This window comes from Peromyscus maniculatus, chromosome X (assembly GCF_049852395.1).
Source record: "Peromyscus maniculatus bairdii isolate BWxNUB_F1_BW_parent chromosome X, HU_Pman_BW_mat_3.1, whole genome shotgun sequence".
Classification (NCBI taxonomy): Eukaryota; Metazoa; Chordata; class Mammalia; order Rodentia; family Cricetidae; genus Peromyscus; species Peromyscus maniculatus.
In genome coordinates, this window is record NC_134875.1 from 127,061,702 (window position 1) to 127,080,914 (window position 19,213).

Here is a 19,213-nt window from a genome sequence, read left to right on the forward strand (position 1 = left end):
ACCCTATTCTTCCCTCCCACAGTGTGCAACATGACTTTACAGATAATTTGTACCATCTGTGTTGGAAGAGAAAGTAACTAAAGGCAAGTTGTGGTTCTTCTAAGAATGAAGCAACCCATGGACTCTTCTTTTCCATGTTGCTTTAGGAAACACTGGTGGGATGTTCTTGAAAAGAAGTCGCGTGAAAAAGCCTGGTCAAGAAGTCTTTAAAAGTGAATTTTCAGAATACATCAAGGCTGAGGAGCTCTATATTGGAACCACAGTGAATATAAATGGCTACCTGTTTATTCTGCTTAATGCTGATGAGTACACCTTGAGGTATATGGAGAATAACACAGACAAGGTGAATACATTGTATACTTCTTGGCTCTCCACTTTCTGCAGTGTGTATTTCCCTTCCTCTGGAGTATTTTCTTCTACATCTAGCCACTGGTTTACATTGCACATTCACACATGTGGGCATGAATAATGGATCTGTTCGACTTGGCCACAGGTCCCATCACAGAGGCCCAGCCCTTGTCTCCTCTATTTATATGCTTAGCTCTCCACTGCTCAGCATCACAGGTTCCAGACACCAGTGGGAGGCAGGCCTAGGGCTGAATCAAGTTTCCTGTTTTTTTTGCTGACACCAACAATGTTTTTAGAAGGCAGTGCAATAACTATAGGAAAGGAAGAAAATCTGATGGCAGATACTGTGCTATTCCAATTAATTGGAATTGGGAGCAAAGGAGGCTATGACTAGAACAGACAAAAACCCCAGGGGAACTGAGTAGTTGCTGAGGTTGCTGGTCCCCTTAACAGTGACACATGAGGCTGAAATTAGAATTGAAGGAGAAATTTGCTGCAGTGAGCTCAGAGAAGTGTCTTCTTGTTGTCATGTTTTATTTCTTGAATTAATTTTAATTTAATTTTTTGAGACATGTCTAGCCAGATAGCCCAGGGTGGCTTTGAACTCACTGTCCTCGTGTCTTTCTCTTCCCTGAGTATTGAGATTATAGGTATGTACACACCCAGCCACAATTTATTTGTTTAATTGAAATACTGCAATGGTAAATGATTACTGTTACTAAAAGTGTTACGCTGATAATATTGTTCAATAAAAATACCATGGGTAAGAATCTCAGGCTTTAAAAGTAGACTTGTTCAGCATATAAACTATTTGTACCTGGAGCTCAATGCTTGTAATTTTGAAAAAAATCCGTCTGGAAAAATTTATTTTAAAGTTGTTTTAATAATTATGCACTATTTATACTCACACAGTGAATGCTTTATCTCATTTATAAAGAAAATGCTCAAAGTTGAATTGCTAGGTGTCAAGACAGAGTTAGACCTCCAACAGGTATATTAGAGGAAAGACCTCTGTGGGATGAAAGGAGAAGGATCAAGAAGACACAGGTAATGCCTGCTACCATCAGAGTGCTGTGCAGGTCAGGTCTGATCCCTGTGAAATGAGAAGGCAAGGAAGGAGTGCTGGCTAGGAAGAACTTTAACTAGTTAGTACAGGGCTGGAGAGATGGCTCAGAGGTTAGGAGCACTGGCTGCTCTTCCAGAGGGCCTGAGTTCAATTCCCACATGGTGGCTCATAGCCATCTTTAATGAGATCTGATGCAGGCATACATGCAGGCACTGTAAACATAATAAATAAATCTTAAAAAAAACCACAACTAGGTAGTACAATTTGGAGAAAGGCTTAGCCAGGGAGATGGGGACCCTAGAACAGCCTGCTTATCGGAGAAGTTCAGAGTCATACAGAAGTGACAGTTGAAGGCTGGTAGTTCTCAGTGCTCTTCTCAGTATCTCTCCTGAGTGCTGCAGCTTCCATACTTACTCTACCACCTCTCCATTTATAGTTTTAGAAATCTAGGTTATTCTAAAACTACAAACCTATACTATATGACAACTCTAAACTCAGGTGAGAAACGTGATGATTAAGCAGTTAGATTTCCAGAAACCATCAGGCCTGGGTTGGAAACTGGGCTCCACAGTAATAGCTGACAGGCTTTTTAGTTATGTATGATCTGTGAGCTTCAGTCTCCTAGTTTTTGAAATGAGAGTAACAATAGTGCTTGTTTGATAAAGTTGCTGCAGATATTAAATGTGATAATTTGTATGAAGGCCTTAGCCCTAAAGGACCCATGGCTGGCTTAGTCAATGCAGGTGTTATAAACCAAGGTTCTTGTTCTGAACAGAACCTCTATCTTAACATAAAACATACAGTTCTTAACTTAGAATTGCTTGGCATGGTGTTTTGACTTCACTGTCATGCAAAAGTGATGTGCTTTCTAATAGAAACTAAAATTCTGAGTTTTGATCCCCTTCCAACCCAGGCTAGTAAGCACTGTGTAGTTCAATCTTCTTACATGATATTGGGCATCAGCAGTGAGCTACACACCTCAAATATGCACTGTGATCATGAAGAGAAATACTCTCCAGGGTGTTGTATTGCTAAACTTGAAATGTTCTATAAGTTAGTTGCAATTGGTACAGTTTCAACTTACGTGGGTTTATTAACACACAAATCACTGTAAATTGAGGATTATCTGTGTACTGTGTATATTAAACCATGCAGGTGTCTTTTGCTTTGTTTTGTTTTCAGCGATAGGAATTGAACCCAGGACCTTGAATATGCTAAACTAGTACTTTTCAATTCAGTTATACATCCAGCCAAAACATAATATATAGTTTTAAGGTATAAAGGGATTTTCTTCTTTCAGTATGATAAAGCAGGATAAGACATTACCTAGTATCAGCATTTCAAGTGAAAATTACATTATTTAAAAAAATGTTCTTAACAAGGACATTGTATGAAGACAACGATTAATACACTCCTTATTACCAGTCTCAGGAGTCTTTTCAAAGGAACTAATAGATGCTATCATGGAAATACATGAAAGGAAATGCAAAAAAGGAGGGGGGCTCAGTAGGTGCCAAACCACCTGGATCATTTGATGGTGGAATAGAGGCAGCTTTATACCAAAATAGCATTAGTGTTTTTGTTCTAAAATTTCATCTTCTAACTTTTGATCACTTGGTTGTAATTATTTACAACCTTATGCTTTACTGTATTAAATAAGGAATATTCTTTCTAAGTAAAAAAGCTAATCACAAAGTAGGAAACAGAAACAGTGGGTTGCGCAGAAAACAAACGTATGTGGGTTACAATGCTTTTGTAGAACTTTGACACCCAGCTTTGCTATGATCGGTGCTTTGCCTGGTGGCCAGTAATTTCAAGGGGTCCATCCTAATGATCTAGAGAAGGTAGGTGTGCATTTAGCCAACTATAAATCTTTATTCTTTCCATCAGGGTCCGCTAAAATATCAGGGCTATGTGTGAGAGTTACAAGAAGACTAAGACTTAGTAAGCTTTGTCACCTGCTTTCCCTTAAGTTCAGTTGAGATCTAGGACCTGGGTTAATGTCAGTCCTTGTCCTCAATCTTTCATTCAAAAGAGAAGAAGGATAGTCATTTTTTTTCTTCAGATTTGTTTCTAGGTAAAGATATGTATCATCTACTTTGGGTTCACCATGTAGTCTTTTTGGTCTCCATTACCCTCCTAAGGTACAGGAAATAAGAAACTGCAGAATGATCAGCCCTGAATGGAACATAAATACCACATTATTTCCTTAAGGCTCTGGGATTATTGTGGAAGAAGGAGTCAGAAAGATTGTCCGACAGAGGCAGTGGATGACTGGGAACCAGTGTCTTCTGGGCACAACAGGGAAGCTGCACATATGAGCTCACAATGGTTGGGATAGCATGCATAAGACCTGTACAAGCCCAAAGCAGACCAAATTCTAGCACAGAAGGTGGAGTTGGGCATGAAATCCCACCAATAGCCCTAGAGCTATTGATAGTGGTTAGCTGCTAGGAGGAGAACCAGTTTTCTTTGAGTGTAGTCTCTGGTAAGTCAACCACACTCCATTGTAAGACCACACATCCAAAAAACATGAGTAGAACAAATTGGTCTTGGTGGGTTAACACCAAGAAAAAGAACACAGTTGCATGAGTAGGAAAGACAGGAGGACTTGAGAAGAGTTGGCGAAGGTGATCAAACCACAGCATAGGAAATTCTCAAAGAGCTAATAATAAGAATGATGATGATGATGATAATAATGGCCTCCTGAAGTCTCATGTATATGTCTTATTTTTACTCCTTCAAGTTTCCATATAGCAACCTTGACTTTGCTGTACAAAAGCTGAAACAAGAAAAATCTAAATTAAGAGAGATCACGCAGATATTTTCAGCTGTTGACAGTAATCACACGAAAGTGGTGCCTTATAATACATTCAGGTAAGCCGTATCCTGTTGGCATTAATCTGTTTTCCCAAAGAATAGAAAGAACCATTTCATTCCTAATGCTTTCCTATCAGTTGGCTACATGGATTTTATTAGGAATTGGCATTTCTTTGCCTTTGTACTATTTTGTATTCAAGATTTGGCTGTTATATCCTAGTAATTATATATAAGACCTTTAGAGGTAGGATGGAGATAAAAGCCAGTTCCCGATAATCAGAGAAAAGGTCATATGTATAGTTCAGTGTGTCTGTATGTTCACATGCATCTATATTCTGAAAGACAAAAGACAGGCATCAAAGACTTTGTCTCAATTCCCCTCAATTTTCCCCATCATGTTATATGCAATAGTAGTGAGAAGTATCATATAAAATCATGAGCAACATTTTCTCAAAGGTAAAGTTGAATTCTGGGACTTCCCAGTAGCTGACCTAGGCAAATTCCTAAAGAACAGAAACACAGGGAAATTCAAGTTCAGGGTCTAGTACAATTGTGAGATCTTTTTGCTTGAAAACAAAGTGAATGGAGTATTTAGGAGAATGTAAATTAAATCACTGGTGGAGGACAAAGGGGACTTTCTCTTTAGCCTGAGAATTCTGGCTTCTGAAAAGAATAGTGGCTAAAAGCAATATAGTATATTGGGCTTGATGCAGTCAAGATGTAGGCTGGGAAATGAAGATAGGAGCCAGGTGAGAGTGGCAATGGGGACTTTGCAAATTTGTATTTACAGTTGCCTGTTGCCATCACTACCTGGTAGTCTGGAGCCCATGATGAGGCCTCATGTTTTCTAGGAGTTCATTTGTTATAATGACGCTCTTTTGTGTTTTTAAAGTGTTCTTTTGAGAGGAGCTGGCAGAGGACATATTTTTATTGTTTAGAATTGCCAAATTTCTGGGATCAGTAAGAATTTATAGTTCTTTGTTATTATGCATCATCATATACATATGTTTGTGGTATTCTGCAATAGAAATGGAGACAAAGTAAACAGCAAAGATAATTACTTAGACTGTGAACTAATGGGAGGCACTGGAGGAGAAAACAAGAAATTTCCATCAGAAATGAGGGAGTGGTTTTGTTTTATTATTTTGTGTCCTTTACAAAAGCATTGGTCCTCCCAGTACTCTCACAAAGACTACTGGAAATACTTTAGCGAGTTCACAGGGCCTTTTGGGAAGCACTTTGGCCAGGAAGGATCTCCAAGGAAGAGAAATTGGTCTGCAAATGGAGGCCTCACCCTAATTGTAGATGTGATAAAGGCACACCACACTGTATGATTAGAATGATGGCCACCAGACACTGTGGGCTTATAGAAAACAAACAAACAAACAAACAAACAAACAAACAACCTCTCCATCCCAGAAATTCCATAGCATTGAAACCCAGCCTCAGGTTATCCCTGTCTTGAAAACCTGTTCCAGTGACTTGCCTTGACTGAAGCCAACAGGGCCTTGAGTGATGGAACTGTTTATATCTCCATGCCAGCAGTTCTTTTTCTCTGGGCCTGTCTGTTGGCCCTACTGGTCACCTTTCAGTTTTTCAAGCACATCAAGCTCTTCTCTGATTCCAAGCCTATACACACAGTTCTCTCTGCCTGGGAGATCCTTACCACTTTCCTTTCCAGGGAAAATTCTAGGACCTTTTATTGCCAGAGTATTTGTTTCTGTCTGACAACCCTAAGTAAATACCCACTGTTATTCTTAGACCTTTGTTTCTATTTCTTCACAACATATAACACAGTTTGTAATTGTTTTACTTAGAGACTTGTTTACTTTGAGGAATGATGATGTGTGTGGACTTGGGTGTTCTTTTTTCTTCTAATAGAAAATGTAAACTTTCTGAGGGTAAGAACCTTGATGATCTTGTTCACTACAGAATCTCTGGGCTTCTAGTGTTAAGCTGGATGTAGACATAGTCACTGAATGAAATGAGCCACTAGGATTATTCCTAGATTATGCTCTAGTTTGGAGGTGGCTGCACAATCTTTATATTAGTCAATCTGCCATTGCTACAACATAATACCTGATGCTGAGTAATATATGAAGAAAAGAGATTTATTTAGCTCCCAGTTTTTGAGGTTCAAGGTTGTAGCCTCAGGATAAGCTCTACTCTGGTGAGCCTTTGGCACAGGACATTGTGGTAGGAATGTATGTAAGACAGTGGAGAAGCTGGACTTCTATTTCAGAAACAACCCCCTTAAAGGAGCTTATGAGAAATCCATGAAAACCATATGCATCTCTTCCACAGGCAGTGCCCTCAATGACCTAACCACCTCCTATTAGGTCTCATCTCTTAAAGATTCTTACTACCTCTCACATCATTGCACTTGGAAACGAATCAAACTTCCAAAGTGGAGAAAACCGCATCTAAACCACGACTGTTTCCAAATTAGAACATAGACTGGGAGTCAAGATGTTCTGATCCATGTTACATCTTTAGGTTAGATACTGAGTTCCTGGGTTTGGAACTCTCCATCAGTACTTGGTTTACAAGTGTAGGTCTCTGCCCATCTTCCCCAGTCTCTTCTTTTGCTTCCCACATTCTAGAATGGGCAATGACAAAGGAACTCTGTAGCCAGTCATTTTCACATCCTATCTTAATTAAATGTTTTTCTCTATGCTTTTACTAGCTAGTATTTTTTATGTGTGTATGCACTTGTATATATTCTGGATCCTCTCTCTTTTAGTTAACCTCATGGAGAGTAGGGACCTTTGCTTTCTTGCCTTCTACTTTAGCCATGGCATTTGTTATAGTGTTGAGCGAAAATAGTAAGTTCATAAATGTTAAGTGGCTGCCTCTTATCTAGCCATGACTATTTTGGTTCTGACATAGAGATGTTTCAGTTGACATCTCTGTATTAATTCCTCAAACTTATTGTTCTCTTTAAGTGTAGAGACCTGGAAATATGAGTATCTTTGGACCCTCTCCATATTGGATGTCCCTTAGGCATCTGTAGGTTACCTTCTTTTTTTAAAAAAAATTCTCTCTCTCTCTCTCTCTCTCTCTCTCTCTCTCTCTCTCTCTCTCTCTCTCTCTCTCTCTGTCAGTCTGTCTGTCTGTCTGTCTCTCTCTCTCTCTCTCAATGAGTTTATGTGTACTATGTGCATGCAGAAGCCTGTGGAAGCCAGAAGAGGGCATACGGTCCCTTAGAACTGTACTTATCAGGTGTTGTAAAGCTGACTTGTGGGTGCTGGGAACTGAACCCAGGTCTTCTACAAAAGCAGTAAGTTCTCTTGACCGCTCAGCCATCTCTATAACCCCTTGACTTCATTTTTTTCTCCAGTTAAATTACACCCGAGGACTATATTCTAGTAAAGGTCACCTTATGTGTTCTAGGACCAGGCAAGGGATCTGCCTTGTTTCTTTTCTCCATCTAATTCCTGTGTCTCCCACCAATCTTTGGAATTGCATTTCTTCCTTTCTACAAAGGCTCCCTAATCTCTATTTTTTTTGCTGTTAAGCTTTCCACCCTTGTCCTGAAGTTTTGAGAACTGAGTAAGTGATCTTCCATTTAAAAGTTTCATCCTGCAAAGTTTTCCCCAAATGACCCTCTTCAAATCTGATTAGTTCTCTCCTCTCTTTAAAGCCTGTTTTCTCTTGGACAAATCCTAGCCTCTCAGTGTATTATGTGAATTTGGTCACAGTCTGTTCTTTGCTTACCACTTTATTTCCAACTTGCTAGCATAAAATTTTCTAGAAGCCATCATTTATTGAGTACTTAATGTGGGCTAATAGGTGTGCTGAAATGTTTTAAATTTATTTTATACTGGGAGGTCTCTGTTGTCCCTTATTTACTTTCCTTCCTCCACAGTCCTGCCAAGTACAATAGATGTTTGCTGAATAATTTAATGAATGATTCCATTTCTCTATCAATGTTAAGTCTAAATCTTGTGGATTATTAGATAAATAATTGACATCATGGAAGAGCCATCTGTCTCTGGCTTGTTGACAATAGGTAAAGCTAGGCCTAGCCCTCAGCAGAAAAGCCACCTCCTTGTATCTCTTCTTACATCCATACTTTGGTCTCTTAGGTTCTTTCTGTACTTTGACTTTCTGAAAACTCTTACATTGTAGGTTTATAATGAACTTTCCAAATGTTCCCTTCTCTGGTTCATGCACAGAAATGATAGAACACAATAGAGACTTTCTTCACTTATGTGGCCCCAGTACTCTGGCATAGACACCTACCTGCTATGTACCTAGGACCTGAGTGCCTATACCTGTTGTGTTGTCCAAGTGTCTTTTCTTCTTGGGTTCAGCTAATAAACCACACCCTGCACTATGGTTGGTCATAGAATCAGCTGGAGGTATCCCTGAGAATTTGTCTCAGTATATATATGATAGCATGTGGGGACAGGTCAAGAAGTCATAGGTAATAATTCTCTTTTAAAAATATTTTTTTGTATTAGTTCATTTTACATGCATGAGTATTTTGCCCACATGTATGTGTATGCACTATATGTATGCTTGGTGCCCCAGGAAGTCAGAAAAAGGTATCCAATCCCCTGGAACTGTAGTTACAGGTGATTGTTAGCCACCATGTGAGTTCTGGGAACTGAACCCAGGTCCTTTGCAAGAGTACTCAGTGCTCTTAACTGCTGAGCCATCTTCCCAGTCCTATGGTTCTCTCTCTTTATTTTCTTCAAGTGGTGGACATTTCTCTTTTGCCCTATGGAAATCACCAATTCTGCCTCTACACTGTACCTGTTTCTCTGTGACCCTTTATTCTCTGAGAGATTCACCTGTAAGACCTACTGATTGTTATCAGAGAGAGTACAGAGGGCCATTCTCAGAGGGAAGGCAGATATCAGCAGGAAGCAGGGCCAGGTCTAGGCTTAGCAGGCATAAGGTTTCATGTAGTTGGGAACATAGGCAGGGTGAACCTTTCCAGAGTAGTCTCCCAAGCACAGGTGGCAGCAGCAGTAAGAGCTCCATACCAGGGAATTTACAGCTCATCTCTCCTGGCCACCTGTCTGAGCCTTGTGCTAGCTAGCCACCACAGATGACACCTGATCCTTTGTAGCTGTATAGATTTTTGATACTGTGCATGCTACTGTTTTCTCACTACTTAGGTGAAAGCTCTCAAGGTGCAGGCTGGGTTCATGCCATTTCCTCTTGTGTCTTCCCAGATCCCTTTAGAAACTTGTGCATGAGGCCTCTATAAATGCAGGAAATTATTACACAGCTCTTCCTTAGACTCCTGTTATTGATTGAAGCTAGTAGTTCTTTTGTGAACATTGTATAATACAATTCTTCTAAGATTTAGAGCCTTGAGTAAATGTTCTCACTTATAAAACTGAAATTTATCCTCCAGGAGGTAGTATGCTATAAATAGACCAGACCGCTGATTTTGGAGTTGGCAGACCCAGATCCAAACCTAAGCTCTTTCATTTACAAGCCTGGTGGCCTTGGGTAAATTACTGAATATTTTTCATCTATAAAATAGGTATAGCAATGCTCATTACATAGAACTATTGTGATTAAGGATAGATTTGTCACTGTTTGTAAAGTTCTTATTGTAGCACAACAACCATTGTATGGTGGGTATTCAACACAGAGAAAACCTTCATTCTCATAATTGCAACCCATTGTTCTGGTAGTAGCAGTAATCTATATAAACTGTATAATAGTTTCCATATTTTAGTAAACTGTCCTTTTACTCATGATGAGCTCATTCAAAACATTCTGAAGGGAGGTTGAAATGGAAATCTTAAAAGACTCTTGAGTCCATGAAGGTAGAAAATAATGAACATCATCATTTGTGGATGTAGGATGGGAACATTATTATAGCCTATGCTTTTAGTGATTTTTACTTTAAGGAAATCGATTGTAAATGTAATGCTTTGAACATGGCAATGATTTCATCCTGATTTTCTAAGATAGTTATTTCTCCCTTTATTTGCTTTTGATCTATTTTTATTTGGACTAGTTTGATTACATGAGTTTTGGTTTGTTTCATTGCTTTGGGGTACATGTATGTGTGTGTTGTATTTAAATGGTGTGTGTGTGTGTGTGTGTGTGTGTGTGTGTGTGTGTGTGTGTGTGTGTTGTAGTTGAGTACATGTGCATGCATGCATACCCTTGTGTGTGCAAAGGCCAGAAGAGGACATTGGATGGCCTCCTCTAACACTTGCTCTATTTATCTATCTATCTATCTATCTATTTATTTATTGTCTTTTTTACTGAACCTGGAGCTAGGCTGGAAGACAGCAAGTCCAAGAATCTTCTCATTTCTACCCTCCATAGTACTAGAGTTATAGGCATGGGAGCAGCTACGTCTGGCTTTTCTCATAGGCACTGGGAATTTGAACTCGGGTCCTCATGCATGCATGGCAAGCACTCATATCCCCTGAGCCATCACTTCTTTCCCTTTTGAGATATCATTTTTCTGTGGAGCTCAGGGTAACCTTGGCTTCATGCTCTTTCTGTTTCATCCCTCCCCTCCAAGCATGAAAATTGTATACAGGCACATGCCACTATGAGCATCTACTTTCTATTGGTTTTTATTGTGAACTGATATCTTTTAAGGAAGCCATTAGCCTGTGCATGTAAACATGAGCTATTTTGAATTAGGTAATTTGTCCTTAATTTATAGCATATCTTCGAGATGGGGACTTTGGCATGCAGTTTTGAAAATAACATTTTAAACCTTCCTGAAAGCATTAAATATATGTGTGATAGGTTAGAAAAATGCTGGCCTGGGAATTGAAAAATTGAAGAACTTGATTTAATTCTGTCATTGCCTGATGGTGTTGTTTGTGTTGGGGAGGGCTTACTTTTATAAAGCAAACTCCTCTCTGGCCAGTTAAACAGAAAGAGAATTTATTAAAAAGATCCTGGGTGGTTCATAGTATCTTCAGAAAGACTGGAAAAACAAGCTTGGGGCTAAATTTTAGGAACAGTGCCCAGTACCAAGCTGCAGAACTTGTCTGGTGGGAAAATGGCCTCTGTTACTACTGACACCATCCACGGGTCATTGCTACATTTTGCGTTCCTGCCAAGTAGTAGATTTTACCACACTACTTTTCACTACCTTGAGTTCTTTGTCAGTGTCAAGAATCAGCCCCCTCTAACACTAAGTATGGCTTTCACTGAGCTAGTTTCTCATGTTACTCTCTTCTGAGCCAAATATTTTGTAAGCTTCTTGATTGGTAGAATGTGGATCACCTGCACACTTCTAATTGCTCAGAAGGCTGGAAAACTGGGCTCTGACTTGCGTGTTGCCTATGACAGGAAACAGAATGTGGGAATTTTCCTAAATGCAGAAAGGTTACTTAAAAGGCTACCCTTTGTCTGAAGTTTTAGTTGAATGAGTAAATTCTGGAGATAAGTTGTATAGCATGGTGACTATAATGAATTGTAATCTATTATGTCCTTGAAAACTGCTGAGATTTTAAATATTCTCAATACATGCACACACACACACACACACACACACACACACACACACACACACACATGTATGCACACACTTACACAGGTAACTGTGAAGTAGTAAATGATTAATTAGCTTCATTTAAATTATTTTACAGTGCACATTATATAACTATATATATATTTATTTTCAATTATACTTTAACACAGCTAGATAAATGAACACTACAGAGACACCATCTTACTCATTGCCATGCACACTGCAAGGACTAAAAATCCAAGCCAACATGAGCTAAACAGGCAACACAAATATATGCTAACATTAGGGAATAAACTACACTAAACAAACCAATGAGAACACCTTGTTTCAGTGCTTGAGAATTCTGTTTGGGCATACTAACTAAATAGGACACAAAGTCTTCCCCTGCATTTTACTTCTTTTTCAGTGTTTGAGAACCTAAGTTTCAATTATCTAAAGCGATAGTATTATATTAGATCCAAGCTCAAATATTAAAGCTGGCAATTATTTTGGTTGATTTTATTTTTGGGTTGTTTGTTTGCTTGCTTTGTTTAATGCTTTAAAATTAGAAGATTATAAAGATAGACATCAAAATCTATGTATCTGATACCCATTGAGAAATAGAGATTATACAGTAATCAGGTGCTACCAGTTCTCCTTAGATTTGGTTGTTGTTTAGTTTTGTGATGTTGTACATGAACACAATATATTTTGATTATGTCCACCACTTGCGCACTTAAAGGCTATTATTCTTTTGAGCCAAGGTCTTACTATGTAGCTCTGGCTGGCCTGGAACTAGCTATGTAGGCCAGCGTGGCCTTGAACTCAGAGAATTCCCTGCTTCTGCCTCTGAGTTCTGAGATTAAAGGTGTATACCACCATACACAGCAAAGACTAATTTTCAAATAAAGTGAATATTATTAAATACTTGAAAGTCTCTCAGTAATTAATATAAAAATGTAATGCTTAAGAATATCCAGGGAAGTAGCTAAATATAGGAATATTGTTCACAAAACAGTAGCTTTACTTTATACCAGCAATAATAAGCTAGGGAATGGTCACAGGGATGCTATTCATTATAGCAAAAGAAATTATGAAATCTTAGGAATACATTGAACTAAAAAAAAGACTAAAAGAAATACATTCTTTTGTACTGTATGCTATCTCTAAGATAATGTATAAATTCTAGTCTGTTTGGAGTAATTTGTAAATTTTAAGCACTTCTAATCAGAATTATAAAATAAGTCTTTGTTGTTGCTGTTGTTGAGTTTGATTTCATTTCTCAGGATTAATGAGAAGAAATTGGCTCATTGATTAGGAAGAATAAGATATCGAGAACAGCCAAAAGTGGAGTGTTGATAAAAACGTTAAAGTCTAGATACTGGGAGTTTACATAATTTTACAGGTATTTTGAAACAGTTTTCTAGCAGAGGAATAAACTGAGTGCCAGTGAAATAGAGTACCAAGACTATGAAAGACTTATGTTTATGGTCTTAAACATAGGAGAGGAAGCATATTTCACATAAGTGGGGAAAAGGGTTAGGAGTAGAGATTTTGGTGACAGTTCATTAGAAAGCATCATTATTTTTCTTTTGTAGTAGGTGACAATTTCTAAAAACCAAACTAGGGAAGATTAACTGTAGGAAATTTTTATTTATATATGTTTTAATTGCAGAAGATACCAAAAGCAATTATAAAAAACAAGAGAAAGACTGAGAGAACATATTTATAATTTGTATAAGAACCAAGAGATTGATATCAGGGGTTTATTAAAAAAAACCCTCTAAACTAAGAGACAAAAACAGGTTAAAGACAAGAAGAGGCACTTCACAGAAGAAATACACATAGTCTTTAAACCTATGCAAAGCTGCCTAATATTGATGAAAGATGAAACAATAATAAGATATCCCATCAATGTTAGCATCATTTTAATTTTAATTTTTTTAAGACAAGGTCTTGCCATGTAGCCCAGACTGGCTTTGGCTCTTTGACTCCAATGATCTTCTTGCTTCAACATTTCAAGTGGCTGGAACTCAGGTGTATACCACTATATCCAGATTATTCCCACTGTTTAGAATAGTTTATTTTGCTAACTCCAGATAGGTATGCTAGGGAGCAAATGTTCTAACATTTGAGGTGTAAATTAGTTCACCATTCTGGAGGCTGGTTGGCAGGATCTGTCTGATATTTGGACCTTTTACCTAGTATTTAGACTTTAGGGATTTTTTTCATATGGAAGCTTTTGACAAATGGACTAATTCAGAATTGAGTATACGCATGTGTTTGCATTCATGTAGATGTACATGAACTTAATTGCAGCAAACTATAATAACAAATGGAAAAAATCAGAACTCCAATTGTAGACTAGTTAGGTACAGTCTATTGCATTTGTATTCCTTAGTCATTAAAAAGACTGACGTAGGTCAGATATGTACACCTGAAGAAATTATTCGTATCCCAGGGTTGGCTGAGTAAAACTGTAGTAGTAAACAGCTCCACAATGCCAGGGAGTTAAAGCAATAGGAGATTATTTCTTGTTTACAGTTTCCAGAAAGTATTAATGGTAGATGCTGACAGAATGCTCAGAGCAAAAGTCAAGGATTTCAGAATCACAGAGCTAGGTACATGTTTTTCTGGTCAATATTCTCCTCTGGTATTGATTAGAATCAGATAATCTTAATGCACTTATTTAAAGTTTTTATATTACAGGACAGAGGGACCTTTTGCTTTTACATTATTGGCTCTTTATTCTTCACAGTCTCCACATCAGTATCACCATTGCTTTGTGCTGTCTTGAAATCATATTTCTTTTTTATATGGACTCAAAACTCAAACTGAATGAGTTCTAGGTCACAAAAGGGAACTTATTTTTGCACCTGTCTTTTATGTCTTTTTTGAGTTAGTGTATTCTGTAGGTTATCTTAGATTTTAATTTGAGACATCATATAAAGTGTAAAAACAGATTTGCTTCTTTCTAACCCATATATATATATATATATTTCTCTTATTATTATATATTTCTCTTATTATTATATATTTCTCTTATTATATTGGCTCGTGCCTGCAATGCAACATGTAAGAAATTTTTTTCATTATTGAGTGCTTGCCTTGTATGGATTTTTGGTACATGCAGATTTTATGTAGGATTTTCACATCTTTGCTCACAAAAAAGAGAGGCCTATCTCTTTATTTTCTTGTACAGTTTTTTTTGTCTACTTCAAATGACAGTGCTTTATAATAGCTTGGTAACCTCAGTTTCAGAACATCTACTCTTGGTTTCTTATAGCAGTTTGTAAAAGGTATTTGTAAAAGATATTTGTCAGTTCTTTGAAGGTTTATTTAAGTAGTCTGTCAAACCATATGGTGCTTCCTTTTATCAGAGGGTAGATTAGCTAATGATTCACTCTGTAAGTGTGTTATATCTTATTTCAGCTTTCTATTTCTTCTTGAGATTTTTTAGAAAATTAGCTTCCAGAACTTCCATTTATTCTAATCTTACAGTTATCATCTTTTAAGCCCTCCTACTATTGATTTATGCTTCTTGTTTTTAAATCAATTTTATCATTATTGTTTACTAGCTTTTTAGAAGAACCAGATTTCATCCTGTTTGTCTTCCTTTAAAACTGTTCTTTATTTCACTCATTCCTATTTTTTTAACGGCCTATTTTTCTCTCTGTCTCTGTCTGTCTGTCTCTCTTCCTTCCTTCCTTTCTTTATCTTTTCTTTGCTCATTTCAGAATAGTGAGCATTTTTTTTTCAGGGATTTTGTTGTTGTTGCTACTTTTTCTTTTTTTTTTTTTTAAAAAAAAAGACAAGGTCTTACTCAGTGCAGGCTGGCTTGGAACTCACTGTGTAGACTAGGCTGGCCTTAAACCTTTGGTGGATCCTCTGCCTCAACCTTCAGAGTGTTGAGATTATAGACATATGCCACCTCACCCAGCTTGAATATTTGTTTTTACTGATTTTTAATGTTTTCTAAGAAAACACTTAAGATTTTAATTTTCCTTTTAAGTACTACATTAGCTTTCATATGCTAAACATTTGTCATAAATATTCTCTAGTACCTTAGCCAATCAATGAAAGAGATTTTTATAATTTATGAATGTGTATGAGGTTTCCTTGCTTTTAGTTCTTGATTTCCTTTTATGGCATTTAGTTGGAAAAACATTTTTTATGATACTGATTCTTTATATTGAAATCCCTTATTTTCTGAAATATATTTATTTTTCTCTTTTTAACTTTGAGTAATTCTAGATTTACAGTTATTTTCCTTTGAGGTTTTGAAGATACTGTGTTATCATCTTCTGTCCTGCACCATGGAGGTTTGTCTATGACTAGTTCCCAGAAATGTTTTTTTGCTGCTTTTTGTCCTCTTTTCTCTGGTTGCCTTTTTCTGTCTTTAGCTTTCTGTAGTTTAATTAGAACATATCTTGGGTGTATTTAACATGAGACACAGTCTCACTATGTGGCCCTGTCTGTTCTGGAACTCATTATGTAGGCTGGCCTTGAACTCACAGAGATTTATCTGCCTCTGCTTCTGGAGGGTGGTAATAAACGTACATGCCACCATGCCTGGCTTGGAGCTATTTTTAATTTGGGGGCTTGAGAATAATTTTAATCCATGTCATATATCTCTTCAAATAGCTTCTCTTCTTTATTTTCTGTCTTGCTTCTCAATCTGTCACTCTTTTGTCATTGCCTTAATTTCTCTCTGGTCATGCATTTATTCATATAGGTTTTCCTTCTGTGCTGCACTCTTGGCGTCTTCCTAAAGTCTTTTACTGTTTCAGTGACTGTCCTTTCTAGGTTCTTAAGTGCATTCAGTCTATCATCTGTCTGTTGTCTATTTGCTATCACTATCAGTCTACGTATGTTTCTGTTCTTTTTCATGGCACTTTCCGCATTTCGTTTTCTTTTTCTTAAAGACTTGTTTTTATTTTACATGTGGAGTGTTTTGTCTGTGTAACATACGGATGCAGTGCCCAAGAAAGCCAGAAGACTCTACCAGATCTTCTGGAATTGAGTGCTGGCAACCAAACCAGGATCCTCTGAAAAAGCAGCATGTGCTCTCAAGTACTGAGCCACCTCTCCACTGCCTCGTGCTTTTCTTATGGTTTCTCTATGTCTTACATTTGGATAAGTTTAAAAGCATAATGTTAGGGGCCATTGCTTATTTTTCTTCTTTTGGCCCCCATTTAGGGGATACTAATTCTTCCATTACATCTGCTGACTTACTCATGAAGGTTTATTTCCTTTTATGTTTTATGAGTTCATCTGAAACTACTTTCTTCTTCCACTGTGGTGTTCTTTGTTGCTTGGATTGGCTCTACAAGAGTAGTTTTTAAAAGCTTTTTATTTTGAACTAATTGTAGATTTACAGAAAAGTTTTCAAAATGCTGTAAAGAACTTCCATATACCCTTCCCCAAGCTTCCCCTAATATTAACATCTTGCATGGCATAATTATCAAAACAAGGAAAACTGACTTTGGGATAGTACTATAAACCAAAAGCCTTATTTGAAGATCAATGCTGTTTTCCCCTCCACTAAGTCCTTTTTTTCTGTTCCAAGATCCTTTCCAGGATCCCACTCTGTATTTAGTCATTGTTTACTCTTAGTATTCTGCAGGCTGTAACAACTCTTTGGCCTTTCCTTGTTTTTATGACATTATGTTGTATGGCACTATTACTGGGGAGATGTGAACGACTATCTCTTCACCCCAGATAGGGAACCAATGGCAGACCAAAATGCAGATATACCACTGAAGTCCAAAGCTTTATTGGGTTACTTACAGGAATATGGGTTAGGAGTTACATATAGGAGCTGAAATAACTCACAGAGAGCTATATCACCAAAGCCCACCCCAACATGGTAAAAGCTCCTGAAAGTTGGAACCCTGGCATGCATTACAAAACTTGTACATAGTTCAGTTGGTTTAACCCGATTCCAGGGAATGCACATGTTCTCTGCTTCTTCCTGGAAGCTCAGGTTACTAAATGTTCTTCAGCAGTCCTTACTGCTCATATACACTTGGACAGGGACTCTGGTCAGTGTCAGGTACTTCCTGAAGCCATTTTGGTTGTTTACTTCCTGAGCTTAAGGAGTTTACCTACAGGATGGGATGTTTCACCTCTTTAGGACCTTCTGCTGTTTTTCCTTCTTGTGAATATCCTGTGTCTTAATGAGTTTCCTCTAAGATGGAAGGTTTTAAATTTGGAAGAAACTGCTACATAGCACCTTGGCACAAATGTCCCTCAGTTTAGGATAGAGTGATGTTTTCTCATGGTTGGATTGAGATTATACCACAGAAATGAAGTCTCATTTTCAGTATGACAAAGAGTTCCTGGTGTCAACTACTGGTGATGCTGATGATCACTTGATTAAAGTAGAGCCTGCCAAATTTCTTCATTGTAAAATGACTATCTTTTTATCATTCTCTTTGTGACTAATAGCTAACTCAAGACAACTACTTGGAGACTATCTATGCAAATCTTATATTTTCTCAAACTCACCTAGTTTCAGTATCAAGAATAAGAATTTTCAGAGTGGCTTTGCTTTTTCCTCTCTAAGCTGGCTTATACACTGGTTAGATTTGACCTTAATTTTATTATTAATTTATTGCTATGGAGCTTTACTCAGTAGTGGCTAAAAATAAATTAGTACTCAAAATTCTGAATATCCAAAACAATGGCTTTGATTTCTAGTAGATTATGTATTTCTACATATATAAATATATATTATGTAAAAGCAGTGCATACTCGTGTGTGTGTGTGTGTGTGTGTGTGTATTTTACATGCACAAACATCTACAAATACTTCCCTGTTAGATTTCTAGGCCAGTGGGTAGAGTTTACTAATCCTCCTAAGCCTTCTTTGACTTCAGTTATGGCCCTTTGCAGTTGTAGCTTTCTGCACAGATTCCATAAGTGGGAATTACAGATGGGTGTTCTCCATGCCCAAAGGCCTTGTCTCACATGCCTGAGTGACCATTAAAACACAAGCTCTTACATTCAGGGCATTTGGTTCCACATCTGGCCTTAGCTGCCACTTATTAAGTCACACATCTTCCTCTCTGGCTGTCAGATTCCCCTTTGCCTTAATACCTAGGGTGATTTCTGTTTTCTTTCAAGCTCAGCTAGGAGTTTGAACTGCTGCCTACTCCATAATTTTTACCACACACAATCTCTAGTGCTCTCTAAAATCACATATGGAAAAATACTGACTTAGGCACATTATTCTTAGGGACTAGAATATTATTATTAATATGGATGCTAAAGTAGATTTAGTAATGATCATATAGGCCTGATTAAAATGAGCACCTCCATTTAAAGATCATAATTACGCTCAGACATATTTACTTCTTTTTAAAAAGACTGTCCATTCTTATCAAGTTGAGTTTCATGGGATGGTAGAAAAAAATACTTGGCATTTTAGAATAAATTAACCACATAATGTTGTGCCAAAACAGATAGGGCTTTTCTTATGTTTCTAAAGAGTGGAAAAAGGACCAGTTCTTTTGCTAGGTTGTATGT

At 37.5% G+C, this 19,213-nt stretch overlaps 1 protein-coding gene across 1 annotated transcript in view; it reads left to right on the top strand.

Moving 5' to 3' along the window:
* Efhc2 (EF-hand domain containing 2) overlaps positions 1–19,213 on the top strand; it is a 177,183-nt gene that overhangs the window by 108,371 nt on the left and 49,599 nt on the right. Inside the window, exons 10-11 of the mRNA XM_006976872.3 lie at positions 147–343; positions 4,161–4,291. Coding sequence (XP_006976934.1) covers positions 147–343; positions 4,161–4,291 — 328 coding nt within the window. The remainder of the gene's footprint in view (positions 1–146; positions 344–4,160; positions 4,292–19,213) is intronic.